An 18,631-nucleotide genomic window follows, 5' to 3' on the forward strand; every position below is an offset into this window, starting at 1 on the left:
TACGCCTTCTCACCATTACCACTTCTGCCCAGAGTTCTGAAGATCAAGAAGAACCAGGCCCAAGTAATCCTTGTAGCTCCGCATTAGGCATGAATAGCATGGTATCCTGAGCTTCTAAGCCTGGCCATTGATCCTACAATCAGACTGCCCCTTCGGGAGGAATTTCTGTCACAGCAGCAGGGAAGGGTTCTCCATCCGAACCTCTCCAGTCTCTGCCTCCTTGCATGGAGATTGAGTGGCAACAGTTGACAGCTTTTGAACTTCCGACCGAAGCCTGAAATGTTATCTTGGTAGCCAGGCTTCCCTCCACCAAAACGGTATACGCCTGACATTGGAATACATTTCTGGCATGGTGTACAGATAAGTCAGTTGACCCCCTTTGTCTGAGGTTCTACTGTACATCCTCTCTCTGGCAAATCAGGGCTCTGCTTTGGGCACCCTTTAAGGATACCGGTCTGTCATCTCTGCCTTCCTTAGACTGCCAGATCAACCCTCTTTATTCAAATCTCCCATTGTTGGGAGGTTTCTTAAGGGAGTCTCCCACTTGTTTCCACCAAAGCTGTTCATAATGCCCCAGTGGGACTTGAACCTGGTTCTTACATATCATATGTGTGCTTTTTTTGAGACTCTATATAATTATGCTTTATGGCTCCTCACATTGAAAATGGCTTTCTTTATTGCCATCACCTCTGCTTGCAGAATAAGTGAGCTACAAGATCTTTCTTCAAAGCCACCATTTCTGTCTGTCCATCCTGACAAGGTGATGCTTCGTACCAGGGCCTCTTTTCTCCCTAAAGTGGTCATGCCTTTTCATGAAGGCCAATCCATCACTTTGCCTACTTTTTATGCACATCCCACATCCTGCTCATAAAGAGAAGACTCCGCATCTGGATCCAAAAATAATGTTGGCGTTCTACCTCAATCGGACAAAAGATTTCTGGGTGGACGATCAACTCTTTGTAGGTTATGTGGGTGCAAAGAACAGACAGGCGGTGTAGAAGCGGACCATCTCTCGATGGGTTGTCCTCTGAAACAAGATGTGCTACACTTTGGAAAAGAAGCAACCCTCTGAGGGTTTGCGTGCTCATTCCACCAGAGCAACTGGTGCATCCACAGCATTGGCATGCGGAGTTCCGGTCTTGGACATCTGCCAGGCAGCAAGGTGGGCATCTCTGTACACGTTCACAAACCATTACTGCCTGAACAGTCCGGTCTGCAGAGACGACTACTTTGTCCGCTCGGTCCTGTAGGACTTTTTAGTCTGATCTTGGTTCGCAGCCCACCAATGAGGATGGTATTGCTTGGGTATCTATTCTAAGGTAAGGAATCTGCAACTAGAAGTCTCTATCAGATGAACAAGTTACTTACCTTTGGTAACAAATTATGTGGTAGAGACATATTCTAGTTGCAGATTCCTTATCGACCCACCCATCCTCCCCACTTTGCAAACTAATTTCTAGCGACAAGGACTCTTTTTTTCAGGGCCCTAGTTCTGCGCACCAATCTCAGTTCTCAGTGTTCTTCATGGCTCCGCTCTACCGGTGTGGCAAGTCGTGAAAAGAAACAGATGTCAGCATGCTGGGGTGGTGCCTCTATACGACTGCAAAGTCATCACGGTAAACATGTTGCCAACGACGTACGCAGAGTCGACCGATGCCAGCTGACGGCGTGCACAAGTACTGCTTGAAGAAAAATCTTCAGATCCAGTCTGATGCCTGGGGGGACTTCTAAGGTAAGTAATCTGAAACTAGAATATATCTCTGCAGATAATTTGTTACCAAAGGTAAACAACTTGTTCACTGGACTTATAAAGATGAAGGCACCATCAGGTCCCGCTACTTTGCCACTAGGGCTCCAAGATTTAGTGAGGGCGCTCTCCTCATGCTCAATTGTCATGCTAATTGGTATTTGCATTCTTGAGATCCACAATGAAAACTCCATTTGAAGTAGAATTGGACGCATAAATGACACTAAAGTATGCAGCCCACTGGAATTAATGGCTAGGGGTGGTCAGGTAGTAGAATAGAAGGATAAGTGTTGATGATTTTCCTGAAATCCTTCGGGTTACGATTATCCAAGGAAGAGACCAGGGTATCCAAAGTAGAATAAAAAAGAAAGTGGTTCCAGGATTTGAGAACATTCTTATAAACTGTCCTGCAGCTGACAATTAACTCCCTATTCCTAAAATAGGGATCAAGGGATTTATGTACTACCTTGTTGGCTTGTATGAAAGATCTATTGAACCAGGTAGGATGAAAATCACTAGTTTTATGTGTTGGGGGAAAGTAAAAGATCCCTTGTACGACATCCCAAGTCAATAAATGCATTAACAATAAGCTTGTGGGAATCATGTCCTGAAAATAAACAGGATTCTACCAGATTAAGGTGAGAGCTTACAAGCTCAGCATCCTTCCACCTTAACTTTAGCCCTGAGCCAAGGTGTATTACACACTGAAAATAAGTGCACTGAGGTAAAGGAGCGTGATTAGGAATTTCCAACACAACTGAAATCGGATTATGATCACTGCACAGGCCCTGCCACCACCGCCTTGACTGTATAGTTCAGCCTTCTAGCTATAATCAATAACCATGCCTTTACCATGCCCTCTAAAAGCTGCAATTTGGTTTTCATTGGCACCTGTAATAGTTAAAGAAATACATAGGTCAAAATTGCAAAAAATCTGTGCTCTGTAGAGAACTTACCCATACTTTCAGAATGCCTAGAGGACAAGGCAATACAATTATCACACAAACCTATTTTATGGCTTAAATCACCCACCAAGATAACATTAAAATACAATTTCAATGAGTTATAATGGGATCTTAGGGCATTCAGGATTTGGTCAAGCAGATCAAAGTGACCGAGCCCCTACAGCAGTGTGGAAATTAATCGTAAATACATAAGTGTCTTGTAAAAAAAAAAAAAAGTGCATCTCATAGAAAGAGGAAAAAATGGGCGCCACTTTCATAGTCATGCAAACCTTTAAAAGAGCTAAAAGGCCACTCTCTGCCAGAGAAGGCTAGCAAGGCTAACTTGGAGAAAGAGAAAAAACATCTCAACTAATAAAGTCCCTGTCCCACGTTTCCTGCAGTATCTGGCACTTCTTTGCCTAAAAGTGCACAGATGTCCTCTATTCCTGACCTGGCTCCAGACTCACTATAGGGCTTTAAGCAGTCCTTTGTGTGGGAGCAGTACACTTCCTATTCAGGTGTAAGTGTGAATTCATCCCTCCGATCCTGCCTAGGTTGACTCAACAACATGTAAATGGCCACTTAGTCACACCTACCCTTCCATTGTGTGAGGCTATTTAGAGGTAATGCAGGAAACCAGCTGTCACCCCAGCCCAGATGTATAATGGGGACAGGCTGCAGGCGCAAAGCTCTAGCAGCAGGGAAATGCTGACTTTCTAAAAGTGGCATTTTCAAAATTGTAATAGTAAATCTGACTACCATTAAAGAGGATTTATCATTACAGTTTAATGGGTACTGAACATGATAGGTCTACTCCTTCTCAATCAGGAATTACACTTCATCAAATGTAATAAGGTATCCCAATGTTATCCTATGAGAGGGGTATACCTCACAGTAGTGAAAAATGAATTTGAGTTTTTCAGTACCAGGACATGTAATACTTAAAGGTATATGTCCTGCCTTTGAATTACATAGTACCCTGCCCCATGGGCTACCTAGTGCCTACCTTAGGGGTGACGTATATGTCATAAAAGGGGCGTTTAAGGCTTGGCAAGAGGTTTTAATTGCCAAGTTGATATAGCAGTCCGGAGGCATGTTTAAGGGCTACTTAAGTGGATGGCACAATCCGTGCTCCAGACCCACTAATAGCATTGAATTTAGAGGCCCTATGCACATGTAGTGCACTTTGCTATGGACTTATAAGTAAATTAAATATGCCAGTTGTGGATACACCAGTGTTACCATGCACTTAAGCACAGGTTAGCAGTGGTAAAGTGCCCAGAGTCCTAAGGCCAACAAAAACAGAGCAGCAAAAGTGAGGCAAGGCAGGCGAAATGTTTCAGGAAAGACCACCATAAGGCTGACGAGTCTAACACAAGTCACAGGACATCACTTCCTGTAATGCTACTGAGGTGATGAAATGTAATGTCACTAACTATGATGCCATCAGAGGTCAAAGGGCATGAGATGTCACTTCCACTACCCCTGGCAATTTGGTGAATCGACGTCCATGGCCGTTAGAGGTTTGTTTATGAATACCTGGAACTCTTGCTAAAAGTGGGAGAACAGGCAGCCCAGGTGAAAGTAAGAGGTTGAGATATAAATACAAAAACCAGTTTACAGAGAAAGAACCGAACTTACAGATGAGCAGAACACAACACCTCAACCCATGGCCACCACACTGTCCACACCACAAACAAATATACCAAGTGAATTTACACATCCAAGCACCCTACATCAAACAGAAGAATAACTAAGAAACAACAACATTTAGAATTGAGAAATTGAAGCATAAAGAGTAAACAATAGCAGACGGAAACATTGCAAACATAAATATGACAGATAACAGAAGGCCAGTCAGGAACATCACAATAAAGGACGAAACAACACTTAAGCACAGAAAAAACGAGGCAAAATACAGAGGTGGAAAATGCACACTTTAAAAGGGTGAGTGAACACCAGAGGCCTTCAAACTGGGGGGAGGGGGCCTTAATTGATCCAAGGTGGGGGGCATCAGGTTCTGGCCAAGAGAACCATCATGCTGTTAACAGTGCTTTGCTTTAAGTGAAAACAATTGAGCGCCAGTCGTCCACCCCATAATGGGCCAGGAATAACATTTTTTTTGTCATTTATACCTTGGCTTGGAGTAGATGTCAAACAGGATGACTCCAAATAATCCTCAAACCTCCTCCCCTACCCCCACCAAATGTCCAACAAAGAATCACACTGTGGATATGTTTAAACTTTAGTAAGACTTGGATGACCAGAATGGGATGTTTGGCAATCGCTTTTGATTGTATTTTTAAATGGGATAACAGAACTTAACTTTAGTGTTTAAATATGTTTAGACAGTTAAACGTTGTCAATGTTATAGCATAATTGTGAAAGAAAATGTTCACTGTGTGGGGCCCGGTGATTTTTATTCCCTACCGGGGGTGCGCAAAATAAACAAGTTTGAAGCCCACTGCCATAGACCAATGAACTGGAACAGGCCAAATCAGCAAAAAGCAATTGAAGTTGCAAAGCTTACAGACTTCGCAACTCGCCCCCTCCCCACCCATAGAACAAAAATATAATGCAATAATAACCACGGAAATAAGGAACATATATGTCTGTAGTCTTAAAATGCACAATATGCGGTATTTTTCGTAAAAAGCCTGGGAGAACATTGCCATAAGCACTTGTTTCTGACTTCATGCTCTATACTTGCATATTCATCATGCTGCGTTGCCCTGCAGCTTGGTTTCCACTCTATAAATACTCCTGTCCGCATACTTATATTTAATTGTAATTATCTCGAGGATGCAGCGCACTTACCCCTCTTCCGATTACCACGTCAAGACACCCAAGGTCCATTTTAAAAGCAGCCTGGTTCCATGGGACTTCTTTTCTTGGAGAAACCTAAGTGAGGTAAGGATCTTTGTTTTTTACTGTAAGCATCATTTATGGTGAAATGTGCGGTATTATCCATCCTCAGTTACATTACGGTATCTTAAAACTTTTCGAACTTTGGCAGGAAGCTCAGCAAAAATATATTTCATGTGTGCCTGAAAAAGAAAAGCCTACCTTTTAAATGTTTATGTTGCTTTAATACCGAGAGGCGGGTTAAATAATGTGTTGGAAAATGGCAGTTTTGTATATTTTTTTCTTTATCGCACATTTCTAGGTACTTTTCATGTGCCTGAAAGTGTGAAAGCCATTTTCTCTATGCAAAATATAACACAAAGTAGTGTACTAAAAACGAATTATACGAGTCTTGGCTAGTACTGGCGTTGTAGTAAACTTCTGAGTGATGTTCTGTCATATATGTAGCACACTGTAATTGTTTACAGTCTCGATTTTTTTTATCCTATGGAACGTTTATTTTTCAATCTTTAGGACATTTTTTCATATGCATTAAGTCGGTGACGATCAGCAAAAAAAGACATGTCCAGATTACGTACAACTATTTTGATATATATATATTTTTTAAAACCTAGTCTGTTAGCGTTGTGGTTTAGATTAAAGGTTCGCATTCAGGCTGGGCCAACTCAGCTTTTTATCTTTGCAAGGCCTTTACAGCCAGTGCATTACCTTTTGCTATGTACATTGGCAACAACTTTGAAAATTCATTATTATTAGGAACGGTAAGGATAGAAAAGTGTCTTTAAGATCCTGTCCCTGACCTTTTGATGCACCTACGTGTTTATTTACTTTGTACTCCCGTTGAAAATGTATTTTCCTATTTGGATACCATTCCAATTTATAAGTATCTACATATGTAATATAAAAGCACCGTTGATGTATTCTGCAGTTCAGAAAGTTACGGCGCACTTTGCCATTACCTAATAATAAGGTTCACAAACGGTGAACAACAGAAAGAAAAATTGAAAATATCAGAATTTTAAAATGGTTTCAGACAAAATGATTATTAACGCCGCATTGTGGAAAAGTAACATCCCAGCTTCAGGGCTTGGCAAGATGGGTGTAACCATAGCTAGGGGGAAAGGCAGGGGTGCGGGGCCAAAAAATATGTATATTAAAAAAAAAAATGGTTCTTTTTCGTCACGACACTGTGCTCCGATCCACTCCAGTTCTCCACTGCAGGCACAGGCTCCCAGCCTGCGCTACGTCCAATCCTAATGCTGCTTTCATGCCAGGGTGCTCCGACTCAGAGATAGAGTCTCTGCCTGCTGCCTTCAACTCGGCAACACAGTGGTGGGTTGCAGAGAGCCCAGTGCGCATGTGTGTTTGGCCCACTTGAGCCGGCTGGCTAAACATACATGCGCACTGAGGGGGAGTGCTATGTACTCCCCCCTTTGTGCTCATCACAGCCTCATGTACACCCTTAAATAAAAAATGATAATAAACGTAGATTATCGTTTTATAGTAAAAGTTTTGAAGCTGGTGGTGGTGGAGGGGTGGGCAGGATGGGGGGGGCAACACTTCTCTGCCATAGCGGAGGAACCACCCCTGGGAAAAGGGGCATTACATGGGGGCTTAAGATGGAACCAAGCCTTCCCCACTTCTCATCAGGCTTTTTGGTTGTCTGGCTCCCACAGTGGGATATGGCTTGCACGAAGGTGAAATGTAGCAGCTCTGGGTGAGCGATTCACTAATATCTCGAGCCAGAAGCCTGGCTCAGCTTGAGGTCCATTTGAAACCTAGTGCTCAAAACGAGCCGAGTGTTCACAGGAGGCGAAGTGACCTATGGGATACAGCTGCCAAACACAAAACAATAGGAACCAGCCTTGAATCTTGGCCTCCAAACAGCATAATGTGAATTCCGCCAAGTCTTCTTTTGCTGAAAAAATGGTGTAAGGTCATCTATCCCTATTGAGAAGCGCTTTTATGTCCTTGGGCAGGATTCACACTATGTAAAGCTGTCAAAAACGCATGGATTTCGCCTGTCATCTACGTTCTAATTGCATGGGCCAAGGATTAAAGACCAAGCATTAACCTTTGATATGACAAAAGGATACCCATCTAGTGGCTGAATCGCACAATATGAAAATTTAGAATCTGAAATAAATCCTGGGTTCCCCTGTTGCTCAAATTGTGTGATCTAAAGCAAATATTTCTTTCAGCGAGCCTCCTTTTTATGCATTATCACATATGAAGCACCTTAAAGTTTGTGAGTTCAGGGTATGTGCTGTACAAAAACCCCTCTTATATTTCATTTAATAGCCTATAATTGGTGCGTAGTTTGAGCAGATGGTTGCAGCTGGGGCCTACCACCACTGGAGACCTGCACTTATTTTTCCTAAATAGGCTTAGGTCCAGAGCAAAAGAGAGGAGGAAACGAGGAGGAAGATAAAAATAGAAAACAGTGATAAAGGGAAGAAACAGGGATGAAAAAGAACATGCAAGAGTGAGAGAGTGATGGAGTGTCTGGTCATGAAGAGGCATGAGGAATCAACACTATGTGGGCCTTTGTGTTCGGCATGCCGACCTTCGATAATGCCGGCCAGAGGCTTCTGATCAAAACTTTGGGCCCACACATTTATTCTTTTACAAATTAAGCACTGCCTACAGCGTTGCTCCATAATATGATTATAGCCAACATATAAGGTACACTTGACAACTAACTTGCCTCTTAGTTCACTAAAGGATTTTCATCAGGGTGGTAGCTGGAATGTTTCTCAGTGCATGTTTCAAAACTCTGTTAATGAATACTCCTCAGTGTAGCAATATAATCTAATGTACTAAGTTGAAATAATTACGTATATGTTAGGTAAAAACATGTTTTCAAATTTTAAAAACACCTTCTCATATTCTAAAATGATGCTTGTGGCATGCTTTACATGCCAAACCTTTTCAAGGCTGAGCTTGTGCACGGGCTCTTAGAGCCCGAGCCGACTCATAGCTCCACTCTGGCTCTGTTCTCTCTATTCATTTGTTGGCTCGCCCACCTCTGTCCTCTGACGCTTTGAGTAGCTTTGTTGGAAATGTCTCTTTTTGCAAGGTTATCCCAAAACCTTTTGCTCTGGCCTCCTGTTTTGACTGTACGCTTAAGTTTATTTTTTCTGGTTTTAGGACTCTGGGCACTTTACCTCTGATGCCTAGTGCTGAAGTGCAAGTGCTCCCTGTCTAAATTGTGTTGTGATTGGTTTCTCCATGATTGGCATATCTGATGTACTAGTAAGTCCCTAGAAAAATGCTCTCTGCATGCACAGGGCCTGTAGATCAAAAGCTACTAGTGGGCCTGCAGCAACGATTGTGCCACACATGAGTAGCCTTGTAAACATGTCTCAGACCTGCTACTGCAGTGTCTGTGTGTGTGCAATTTTAAACTGCCAGTTCGACCTGGCAAGTGCACCCACTTGCCAGGCCCAAACCTTTACTTTTCTTACCTGTATGTCACTCCTAAGGTACAACCAAGGCAGCCCCATGGGCAGGGTGCAGTGTATTTAAAAGGTAGGACATGTACTGGTGTGTTTTACATGTCCTGATGGTGAAATACTGCTAGATTTGGTTTTCACTATTGCAAGGCTTGTCTCTCCCATAGGTTAACGCGGGGATTACCTTGAGATATCTTTTAAGTGTATTGGGAGCAGATAGAGATATAGAGTTTAGGATCTTTGAACTTACAATTTAAAAATACATCTTTGGTGAAGATGGTTTTTAAATTGTAAGTTTCAAAATGCCACTTTTAGAAAGTGGGCATTTTCTTGCATAGCCATTCTGTGCCTCTGCCTGTCTGTGGAATACATGTCTGGGTCAGAATGACAGTTGGACTGATGGTGAATTCACTCTAGACAGTCACACAAAGGGAGCAGAGGTGTGCCCTGCATATCCTGATGGGTCTTCGTGGCCTAGAGTGGTGGGAGGAGCTGACACTTGCCCTTGAATAGGGCTGTGCCTGTCCTTACACAAAGCAGTCTCCAACCCCGTGAGTGTGCCTGGGGCAGGAAAGGCTGGGCTGTCTTTCTGAGAGTCCTGACTCGTCAAGTGTTGCCAAATCTAGTACCTGGGCCCTTGGGAGTGATTTCTGATGAAGCCAAGAAGAAACCAGGTGAATAGACTTGAGGGTGACTTCGGAACCGATGCTGCTGTCTGACTTTGTGCTGCTGCCTGCACCGGAGCCGTGGTCCTCGCTGAGTGAAAAGACTGCGACCGATGCAACAGTGGTGCCTCTGAAGTCCCGTCACAATGTGAGTCCTGAGTTCCGTGTCCCTGACATCCGGGACACCCGACTCCGCCGCAGCACCTGTGGCCCCAAGGTGTGATCGCGACACCGCAAAGTCCACTGTCAACTAGAGACCCCATTCCTAACAAGCTTGAAGAGTGAAAGTTCTCCATTCTTATGGGAGCTCTCCCTCTTGTCACTCTTCCCTATGTAGCCCTTTCAAGGCGCTATGTATGTGGAATTTAATATACATTGTGCACCACACGTGCAAGTACATGATTTCCAGGCTGAATGTTGATAGTATGCACCAACCAAGCTTTCCAGGTGATTGTCCTATACGGTTAGTCCTAACCAGGGCCAATGAGAATCAGACAGAGGACCACATTATGCAGCAAGGCTGACTAAATTATGCAACAAGAAAAGCATAACTCGTCACATTCTGTTGCTGTAGTCTGTCTCCCGTTTGGCATGTAATTTACAATAATGCTGTCTGTGCAAATATTTCACCTCATTATACAGATTTTGACATCTGCTACAGCAATCATCAGCTAAACGTTCGTTGTTTAACATGTGTAAATGGTCTGGCACTGTGCGGCACCGCACTTGGCACTTTTTAAAATACCTTTTGTGGTAATACCCCTTGTTAGGCTTCTGGGAAAGTCCTTAGGGTTAACTCAATATGCCTGCTCCACTGGTTTGACCCACTGGACTTTCAACATTAGGGGCTAATTCACAAAGGCATATATGAGGTCGCAAAGGCGTACTTTTTAAAATATTAATGAACTTCTTTAGAAATTGGCCCCAAACATCTAAAATGGCAATGTTCATATGAAATATGTACAGGTAGAAAGTACTGTGGTTTTGCACTTTTACTAAAAGAAGTTGCCCATTTTGGGGCCAGTTCATAAAGACATTTATGAGTATGTGAAGTAGTATTCCTCTATCACAACTTCACACACTCACAAATGCATTTACATTTTCGATTGGCTCCCATGTTTTCACGAGTATTTGATTTATTTAAAACCTTGTGGGTTCTTCTCTTTCACTGGGGAACTACAGTTGCCTTATTATCCTCAGTAAAACGCAAAAAATTGGAAGCTATATCCTATATTATTGATTCACTAAGTAAGCCTCTGTGTTGTAGGGCTGCTTCCAAACTTTGCGAAATATCAGAAGGAAACATTCGAGGCTTGAGTGATTATTAAATGTCCATAAATGCTTAATTTTATCTATTTCATTAAAAAAAGATTCAATTATGTTTTACAGACTCAAAGACCAAGTGTTTTTTCCGACAATTACATTCACCGTGTCGCTTAATCAGGGCTTTGTACTTTAAAAAAACAAAAAAACAAATAGAAAAGTGGGTGAGTGAAAAACTTAAAAATGTGAATGGCGATTTGATCTCCTTGGCCATGACGTACTCGGTCCTAATGAACAGAGCCAGACTTTTAATGACTTATGGAAACTGGTTGCACAAAGGGTGAACAGCATGTTTTTTGCTTTTGTTTTTTCCCAGGAATGTGCATCTTTAGCTGGCCATGCCCTGACCGGACGACAAGATGTAAATTAATAATTCTGAAAACATAAAGACTGAGTTTCTGAAGCAACAAAAGTCCATCCAGACCTCCGGTCTTTTACCCGTAGTTGACCAATTTGTCCATGTTGTTAAAAAACAGAGCATACAGTTGGTGCCAGGAGTAATTTGGCTCAGTTCAGCAGATTTCACTAGGTTCCTGGAGGCACTTAACAACTAACTCACCATCAAGAAGTAGTGATTGCTGTTCTAAAGGGATACGGAATCCAGTGAAAGTGGAAAACATGTCCCCATGCACCCCAGAAGTTCCCCAACAATAGGGTTTCCCCAATGTCTCTTTGTTGGAGATGTTTTGCTTGGTTCTGGGAACCTTTCTGACATCATTCACTAAATATTCCATTTCATTGCAGTCAGTTTCAAAACAGGAGCATGCTCATACCGGATTCATGCCCGAATACAATGAATGTACATACAATTAATTTAAATGGAACTCTTTTATGCAATCATTGGTCATCCTGAAAATGACATGTATAAGGCCCTCTGGGAACTATGTTGGACTCCTGTCTTAGGCCAACTCTTTACAGGCTGAAGGTTTCCAAATTAGTTAAGCATCAAACTGATTAAGGGCCTGATTACGACCCTGGCGGATGGGATACTCCCCCACAAACGAGACGGTTATCCTGCCCTCCGTTTTACAAGTTCCATAGGATATAATTAAACTTGTAATATGGTGGATAGGATATCAGTCACGTTTGTCGTGGCGTATCCCATCCGCCAAGGTCGTAATCAGGTCCTAGGATAGGTATTGCCCAATCATTGTTGAAACACAAAGGATTAAGATTTACACTCTGTGCAGGCCAAAGATAACTGTGCAGGGACTTAAAAAATATAAAGGTACATTTGGTGGATGCATGGCAAATTAGTTGTTTGTGTAAGGTGTCTAAGAATTCATTGTGGGTGTAATCATGTTACATCATTTTAAGTTCTTTTCTTCAGTTACTAAGTTAATCTTCTTCATGTTTTCAGGCATTCCCTCAAGGATGTTATTCTCCTGTCTTCTCACCATATTGGTCCTGCCTTTGACGGCATCCGATGCTGTCTCTTGCCCAGCTCAATGTGACTGTTCTGTGAAAGATGCAGTACGCTGCTTAAGCCCAGCCATCACAGATATTGCCTCGTTAGGGCTGCCTAGAGATGTGACTTACATTCTCATAAGTGGTACAAGTGCAACTCATCTCAGTGACAAATGCTTTCGTGAAATGACCATCGTACTGCGCCTTCTTTTGGAGTCGAATCAAATCTCTGTAATCACACCTGGAACATTCAGTGATTTGGTGGAGCTAAAAACACTCAAATTAACTCACAACAGGCTAAATTCGCTTCCCACTGGAGTGTTTGACAAGCTGATACACCTTGAACAGTTATTTCTTGACCAAAACAGCCTGACACACATCGAAGAGAACCTTTTTACCCCACTGGTTAACTTAAAAGAGCTTCTTTTGAACAAAAACAAGCTAGCCATGCTGTCTGAAGGATTATTCCGTAGTTTAACCAAATTAAAAGTGCTCAATTTATCTAGAAACACCTTGGCATCTCTGCCGCAAATGATATTTAGCACGCTTAGCTCTCTTGAGAAGCTCTTATTGTATGACAATAAACTTAGATCCATCGAGTGTGAGATGTTTAGAAACCTTGAAGAACTTGTTGAACTCAGTTATTTTGGAAATCATATGGAGTCTATTGCTCCCGGCTCTTTCGATAGTCTCCATAAACTGCAGGTCTTGAAGTTGTCAAAGAACAAGCTTCAGTTGTTGCCTTGGGGACTCCTCCTTCATATGCCAAACTTAACAATGTTGACCATCTATGAGAATCCATTAAAAGAACTCCCAGAAGTATTGTTTGGAGTGATGGACATGTTAAAAAAACTGTGGATTTATAAAACCCAGCTGTACACTGTGCCGGATTATGTCTTCAGTAATCTTACCAAGTTGGAGCTTCTTGTACTGACCATGAATCCCAGACTGAGCTATCTTCCAAGCAATGCCTTCAGTGGTCTTCATTCACTATTGGAGCTTTCCCTCCATACGAACAATCTCACAACTCTTGAAGTAGACCTCTTTCAGGGTCTTCAAAATCTCCGGATCATTTCCCTTTACAGAAACAATATGAAAATCCTTCCCAGAAACCTCTTGTGTAGTGTGGTAAATCTTGAAAAGATCTACTTAAATGGAACCAAACTCGAAATGCTTCCTGGGCATTTCTTCTGTATGTTGCCCAAACTACAAGAGGTCCATCTTTATAACAACCCTTGGCGATGCAACTGTGATATCCAAGAATTGCGAGATTGGGTCAACATACAACTCAACATCGTATGGAGCCCTTGGTCCTTGATTTGTGACCAACCATTGCAATTCAAAAATGTGTCACTCTTGTCAACCAGCCATCAGTGCCACTTTTCAACAAATGCAACTCCTATAAAGTCATCCTCTTTGGGAACAATATCCCATCAACCATCTGACCAGCCTGGGATACTAACGACCACCAATTTCGATGGTGTGCAGTTTGCAACTTTAACAACTGCGACTACATCAACCATTCCAAAAACAACCGGAGGGCGAATGATTCAACGTTCAAAGCATGTAGCCTCTCGTTCCCCAGCACCCATTTCCCACTCAAGCTCATATTATTACCTGTTCACTAGAAGATCTACCAGCCACTCTGAATTTTACCCAACAACACCGTTTGGCAAAACCACGCATGACAAAACTGGAACCACCAGCGGAGTTCATCCAAACTTAAATACAAACCCAGAAACATATCATGGCTCAATCAGCATGCAACACCCCTGGATCCCTTTTCATTTCAAAGCTCCATACAGTAAAATATTATTTTATCTCCACCTTCCTTGTTTAACTGGGCAGTTCACGGCCATTCTGGTAGCAATTTGCATTTTGTACAAAATTAACCATCTGAATCACTTGCACAGCTTTGTACTTCCTGTAATCCTTTTAAAAATCTCAGGAACAGTTGAAGAATGAACTTTGTAAATACACAAATGACCGCTCTGAATTGCTTCTTCACAAAGCCAAATCAACTGTATGGCTAGAAAAAGGGTGCAAGTATATACACGGGTGTTCACAATGTAGATGTTGGTGCACTTTGGTGTGAATGTGTAAATTGGCGACTTTTCTCCCTTGAAAGAAACCACAGAGTGATTATATGGAGCCAGGGATGTTCAATGCTTGTCAACTGAACCTAGTTTCTTGGCAGACTTCTAGGATATTTAATATCCCACATTCTTCTCTGACTCTGTCTATCGCTAGCTACCTTCTACACTTTGCTGTCTCCCTGTATCTCTAGGCTGTTTTCTACTTTTATCGTTCTCCACACATCTATACAGCCTTCATCTCAAGTATGCTTTTTATGTTTAAACCTCTACTTCCTCTGTAGATTTGTTTAATGAACAAATCATAAAAATCCTATAACGAGCATTTCCCACGCACTGTATATGCCAGAGTTGGAGAGCATCTAATGGGCTCAAAGAATGTTTAAGGTTGTCCCTATGTCCACAGATATTGCTTAATTTTAGCAGAAAATAGTGTCATTTGCACATACCAGCGGTGGAAGAGATCGGACCTTGTGGAATGCCATTAGAGAAAATGGATAGCCGTTTTCACATGCTTATATTTTCGTGGCATGATTGTTCATTTTATAGAATTTGTAGAATTAGCTAGATGCAAAAATGTTTGTTTTAGTATACACAGCAACCTAGATTCGTTTGCACATAGATGTTTGCATAAACATAAATAGGTTGTCTGGAAATGGAATGCTTGACCATGGGGGACACTTCAGGCATTAATATAAAATTACCCAGGCTCAAGGCCGGACTCGCCCTACTGGTCATCAGGCATTTCCCCGGGAGGCAGGAAGAGTGGGGGTGGTTTTGTACCAGTGCAGTAGTTTTAAAAGCATCGCAAAGTTCCTGGTATATCCAACAGTTTTTTCAGGCAACAATAAAAGTGCCTAGATTATTCTGATGATTAATGCACCTGCTGGCGAGAGATCAGGGTTTTGCCTAAAGGCAGTTTTGACTCATCTAAGGTAGTGCAGAAGGTTAATATGTCCGTTGGAAAGAACGTGTACTATGCAGATCACATAACAGTATTTTGTGCCCATAACTCAATGGGTTACTGCTTTTGTCACAGGGCTTCTTTTGTTAGTGTGCATTTAATAAGTTACAATCATAATCTAGCAGAGTGAGGTATGGACTGCCTTCAAAGAGCTACATGCAAACTACATGGTACAGGTTCAAAAATTATGTTTTTCCCAGTCTTTGTTCATCTTACTTTTGCTAAAAGGGTTTGTTTGGGTAGAAATAAATTATTAGTAAGGTCAACCCTAGCCACTGTGTTACGTTCTGAATCCCGGGTTTATGTTTCCTAGACCAGGCACAATTAGAAATGCCTACCAGTACGGATGACATGTGAATCCAACTCCTTGCAGTACCTTTTGTGTTATGTATCATTTTCTATACACTGATTTACACACGTATTATTCATTGTCTCTGTATGGGTGTGTAATGTAGCCAACACCCTATTCAGGTGAGAGAGGCTCATTAAAAGAAATGAAATAGTGAGGGAATCATTGAAGATCCCCAATAAAGATTGCTGTATCCTGGTGCACTCTAAGGTCATCATTAACTATGCTTTGAAACTAATACAGTTGAATATATAATGTAAAATGTTTATTTTGTTATTCCGGGAGTTTGAGAATGAAGCACTTGGAGGAACATGTTCTGATAGGTCCTTGGAGCTTTTCTTTCCCATTGGTGCAATTTGCTCCTGTGGGAGTAATACTTCAGCAGGAACGAGCGCTCTGATTGGCTACTAGCAACATGAAGAAAAGTAGTGCTAGACACCAGATCAATACTGGTCTTGAAGGAAGGAGTAGATGGCCCAGGATTCGGATATTGTTACGGAGGTCACAGTGTCAATGGCATCATTGATCTGTAATATTTTAACAGCCTAACATCTTACAGGCAGAAAACCGTACATGGTGACATTTATATAAAGATACTTGTGTTCCCTGATGAAGTTCTAATTGAAGGGCAAAACGTTCTATTGCAGGATGTTCTATATGTGAAGAATAAACTTTTTTGAAGACTAACCTCTTTGTCTTTCGCTGTGTTTTTGGACTAATGGAAGAATTTCTTTAGTCATCTGGATGGGCTTTGTTATGATTGAATTTTCTTTTTGTTTTCGATATAGATAGATTCTCAATGCCCCAGTGGTTATTTTGGTAGCGCTTCCTATTCTGATCTTTTTATATATTATGGGGCTTGTGAGATGTGCAACCTTTTTGGAGGTCTGGAGCTGAATGGTAAAATCAGTGTCAACACTTGTGTGGTCATAAACGGCCTACTACTTCTCTGTTTGGATTGTGTGTCCTATGAATAAATTTCAAGCAAGACCTAAAATCCATGTACATTAATGACTACCCTCCTCTCATCTGTGCAGCTGCCAAACAGAAACTCCATAAATTAGCTAGTTATTTAAGACTCTTTAATAGCATTTCAATGGAGTGTGTGCCCCTAAAATTTCAAGCTCAGCCAACTGGATAAATAAACAAAATGATCACAGCTGTGTGGAGGGCAAGCACTTTTGTTTATGGAAGTACACAACTTCTGCCCAATCAAAACATGCACTCCTGACTCCCAACATGAAAGTGGGGCCAAAAACCTCTTTCCTGGTGATAATCACACAATTGTCTGATGAAGCGTTAACTAGCATGGGTTTCTTTTTCAATATATCTTCTAGCTTACCCTAAATTCAAAGTGTTTCGGTGCACCCTTATGCAATGTGATCACAGTTGGTCAAATTAGTTATCAAATTCCCATGAGTATACTCTGCCCACAGTGTAACAGTAACACATATCTGCAGAATATTGGACACATGCATAGCCATGATGGCACATTTTCCTGTTAATATATGATGTATGTATCCACGGCAACAGTGAAGAGCTATTGTTGCTTTACACAAAATATCTGAATGTTCTTTTTAAATACGTGTTCATTTATAATATTATATATTGATATTTTTGTTATTGCATAAACAACAAACTTCAATTTTTGGAATGATGTCATTCATATGGAGTATTCTTCATATGTCACAGCCATGACGTTGTTTTTTTGTGAATTATGTGTTGTGCCCAATGGAAAAGTACATCCAGAGTCTGATTGTCATCTCTTTGAATTATCAAAATGATCTATTGCCAGCAGACTTACAGAACAGTTAGGAGTGGCATGGGAATTCCTGATGCAAGCACAAAAAAGGATTTTGTGTCCATATTGTGTTTAGCGATAATAAGCACACGCTGCAGGTTCCCAGCATATTTTTAAGAGGTAAAATCAGGGGCAGTTCCTTCGCAATGGCGAAGGAGCATTGCCCCCCTGGCTAAGCGAGGAGCTGAAAGATAAAACAATATTTCATTATTGTTTTTTCTTTCAGCTGCTAGCTAAGCCATCAGCAAGTGCAGCGAGGGGCCGGCTGGGCCATGGGAGATAGGTGGAGGAGTGGAATCCGTGCACTAGGTCTGCATGCGACTTTGGCTTGGTCGTCTCAGGCTGGCCAAACACACATGCGCACTTAGGTTTCTCCAACCTGGCTGTGCTACACAGCTGGGCGGGAGAAACTCCACAGATTCCCACACAGTGTCTGAGTGGCAGAACAAGCTGCTCAGACCAATCCTAGTGCTGCTAGGTTTAGCATGAGAGCAGTGCCGGGATTGCTGGGGAGCATTTGCTGGTGTCCCAGTGAATGCTGGGACACCAGAAGAAGAGCAGAGGAGCAATGCGGCAGACAGCGCCGAAGGGAACATGTAAGTTATTTTTTGTATTATTCTTATTATTTCCCCACCGCCAACTCCTGTCCCCCCCATGCCCGCTCCTCCCCTTGATATTTGCAGCAACTGCCATTAGGTAAAATCTGGTGGCATTCATGCAGTGACAATAGCGCACACTTTTGAACCTCCGATCATGGAAAAGAATGAGTATCCCACCATGATACACAGGGCTAATGGAATTACGCATTTTTCGAATTTACGAGTTTTCTTCAGGTGCCACGTACTCCATCATCTGCACATTTTAACAAAAAAATTGATTCTAGCTTAAACGGTTCAAAAGTTACTAAAAGTGCTGCCATTCATATTGCCGCACAGTGACAGGCCTTTTACCGAAGAGTGTTGGGACACTCTTCCCTTGCTGTCTGCTGCAGGCGTTAAACTAAAACTAACGGGGTGCA

The 18,631-nt window shown here is 42.0% G+C and overlaps 1 protein-coding gene across 1 annotated transcript; it reads left to right on the forward strand.

Moving 5' to 3' along the window:
* Window positions 1-12,363: 12,363 nt before the first annotated feature.
* GP5 (glycoprotein V platelet) lies at window positions 12,364-16,499 on the forward strand. The gene has a single exon (XM_069213173.1). The coding sequence runs from the start codon at window positions 12,374-12,376 to the stop codon at window positions 14,369-14,371; it is 1,998 nt and encodes a 665-aa protein (XP_069069274.1). The 5' UTR covers window positions 12,364-12,373; the 3' UTR covers window positions 14,372-16,499.
* The last annotated feature ends 2,132 nt before the right edge of the window (window positions 16,500-18,631 follow it).

Source organism: Pleurodeles waltl, chromosome 11 (genome assembly GCF_031143425.1).
Source record: "Pleurodeles waltl isolate 20211129_DDA chromosome 11, aPleWal1.hap1.20221129, whole genome shotgun sequence".
Classification (NCBI taxonomy): domain Eukaryota; kingdom Metazoa; phylum Chordata; class Amphibia; order Caudata; family Salamandridae; genus Pleurodeles; species Pleurodeles waltl.

Excerpts from the sequence above, each read along its gene's own strand:
- GP5 (XM_069213173.1), top strand. The coding sequence starts at position 12,374 with ATGTTATTCTCCTGTCTTCTCACCATATTGGTCCTGCCTTTGACGGCA.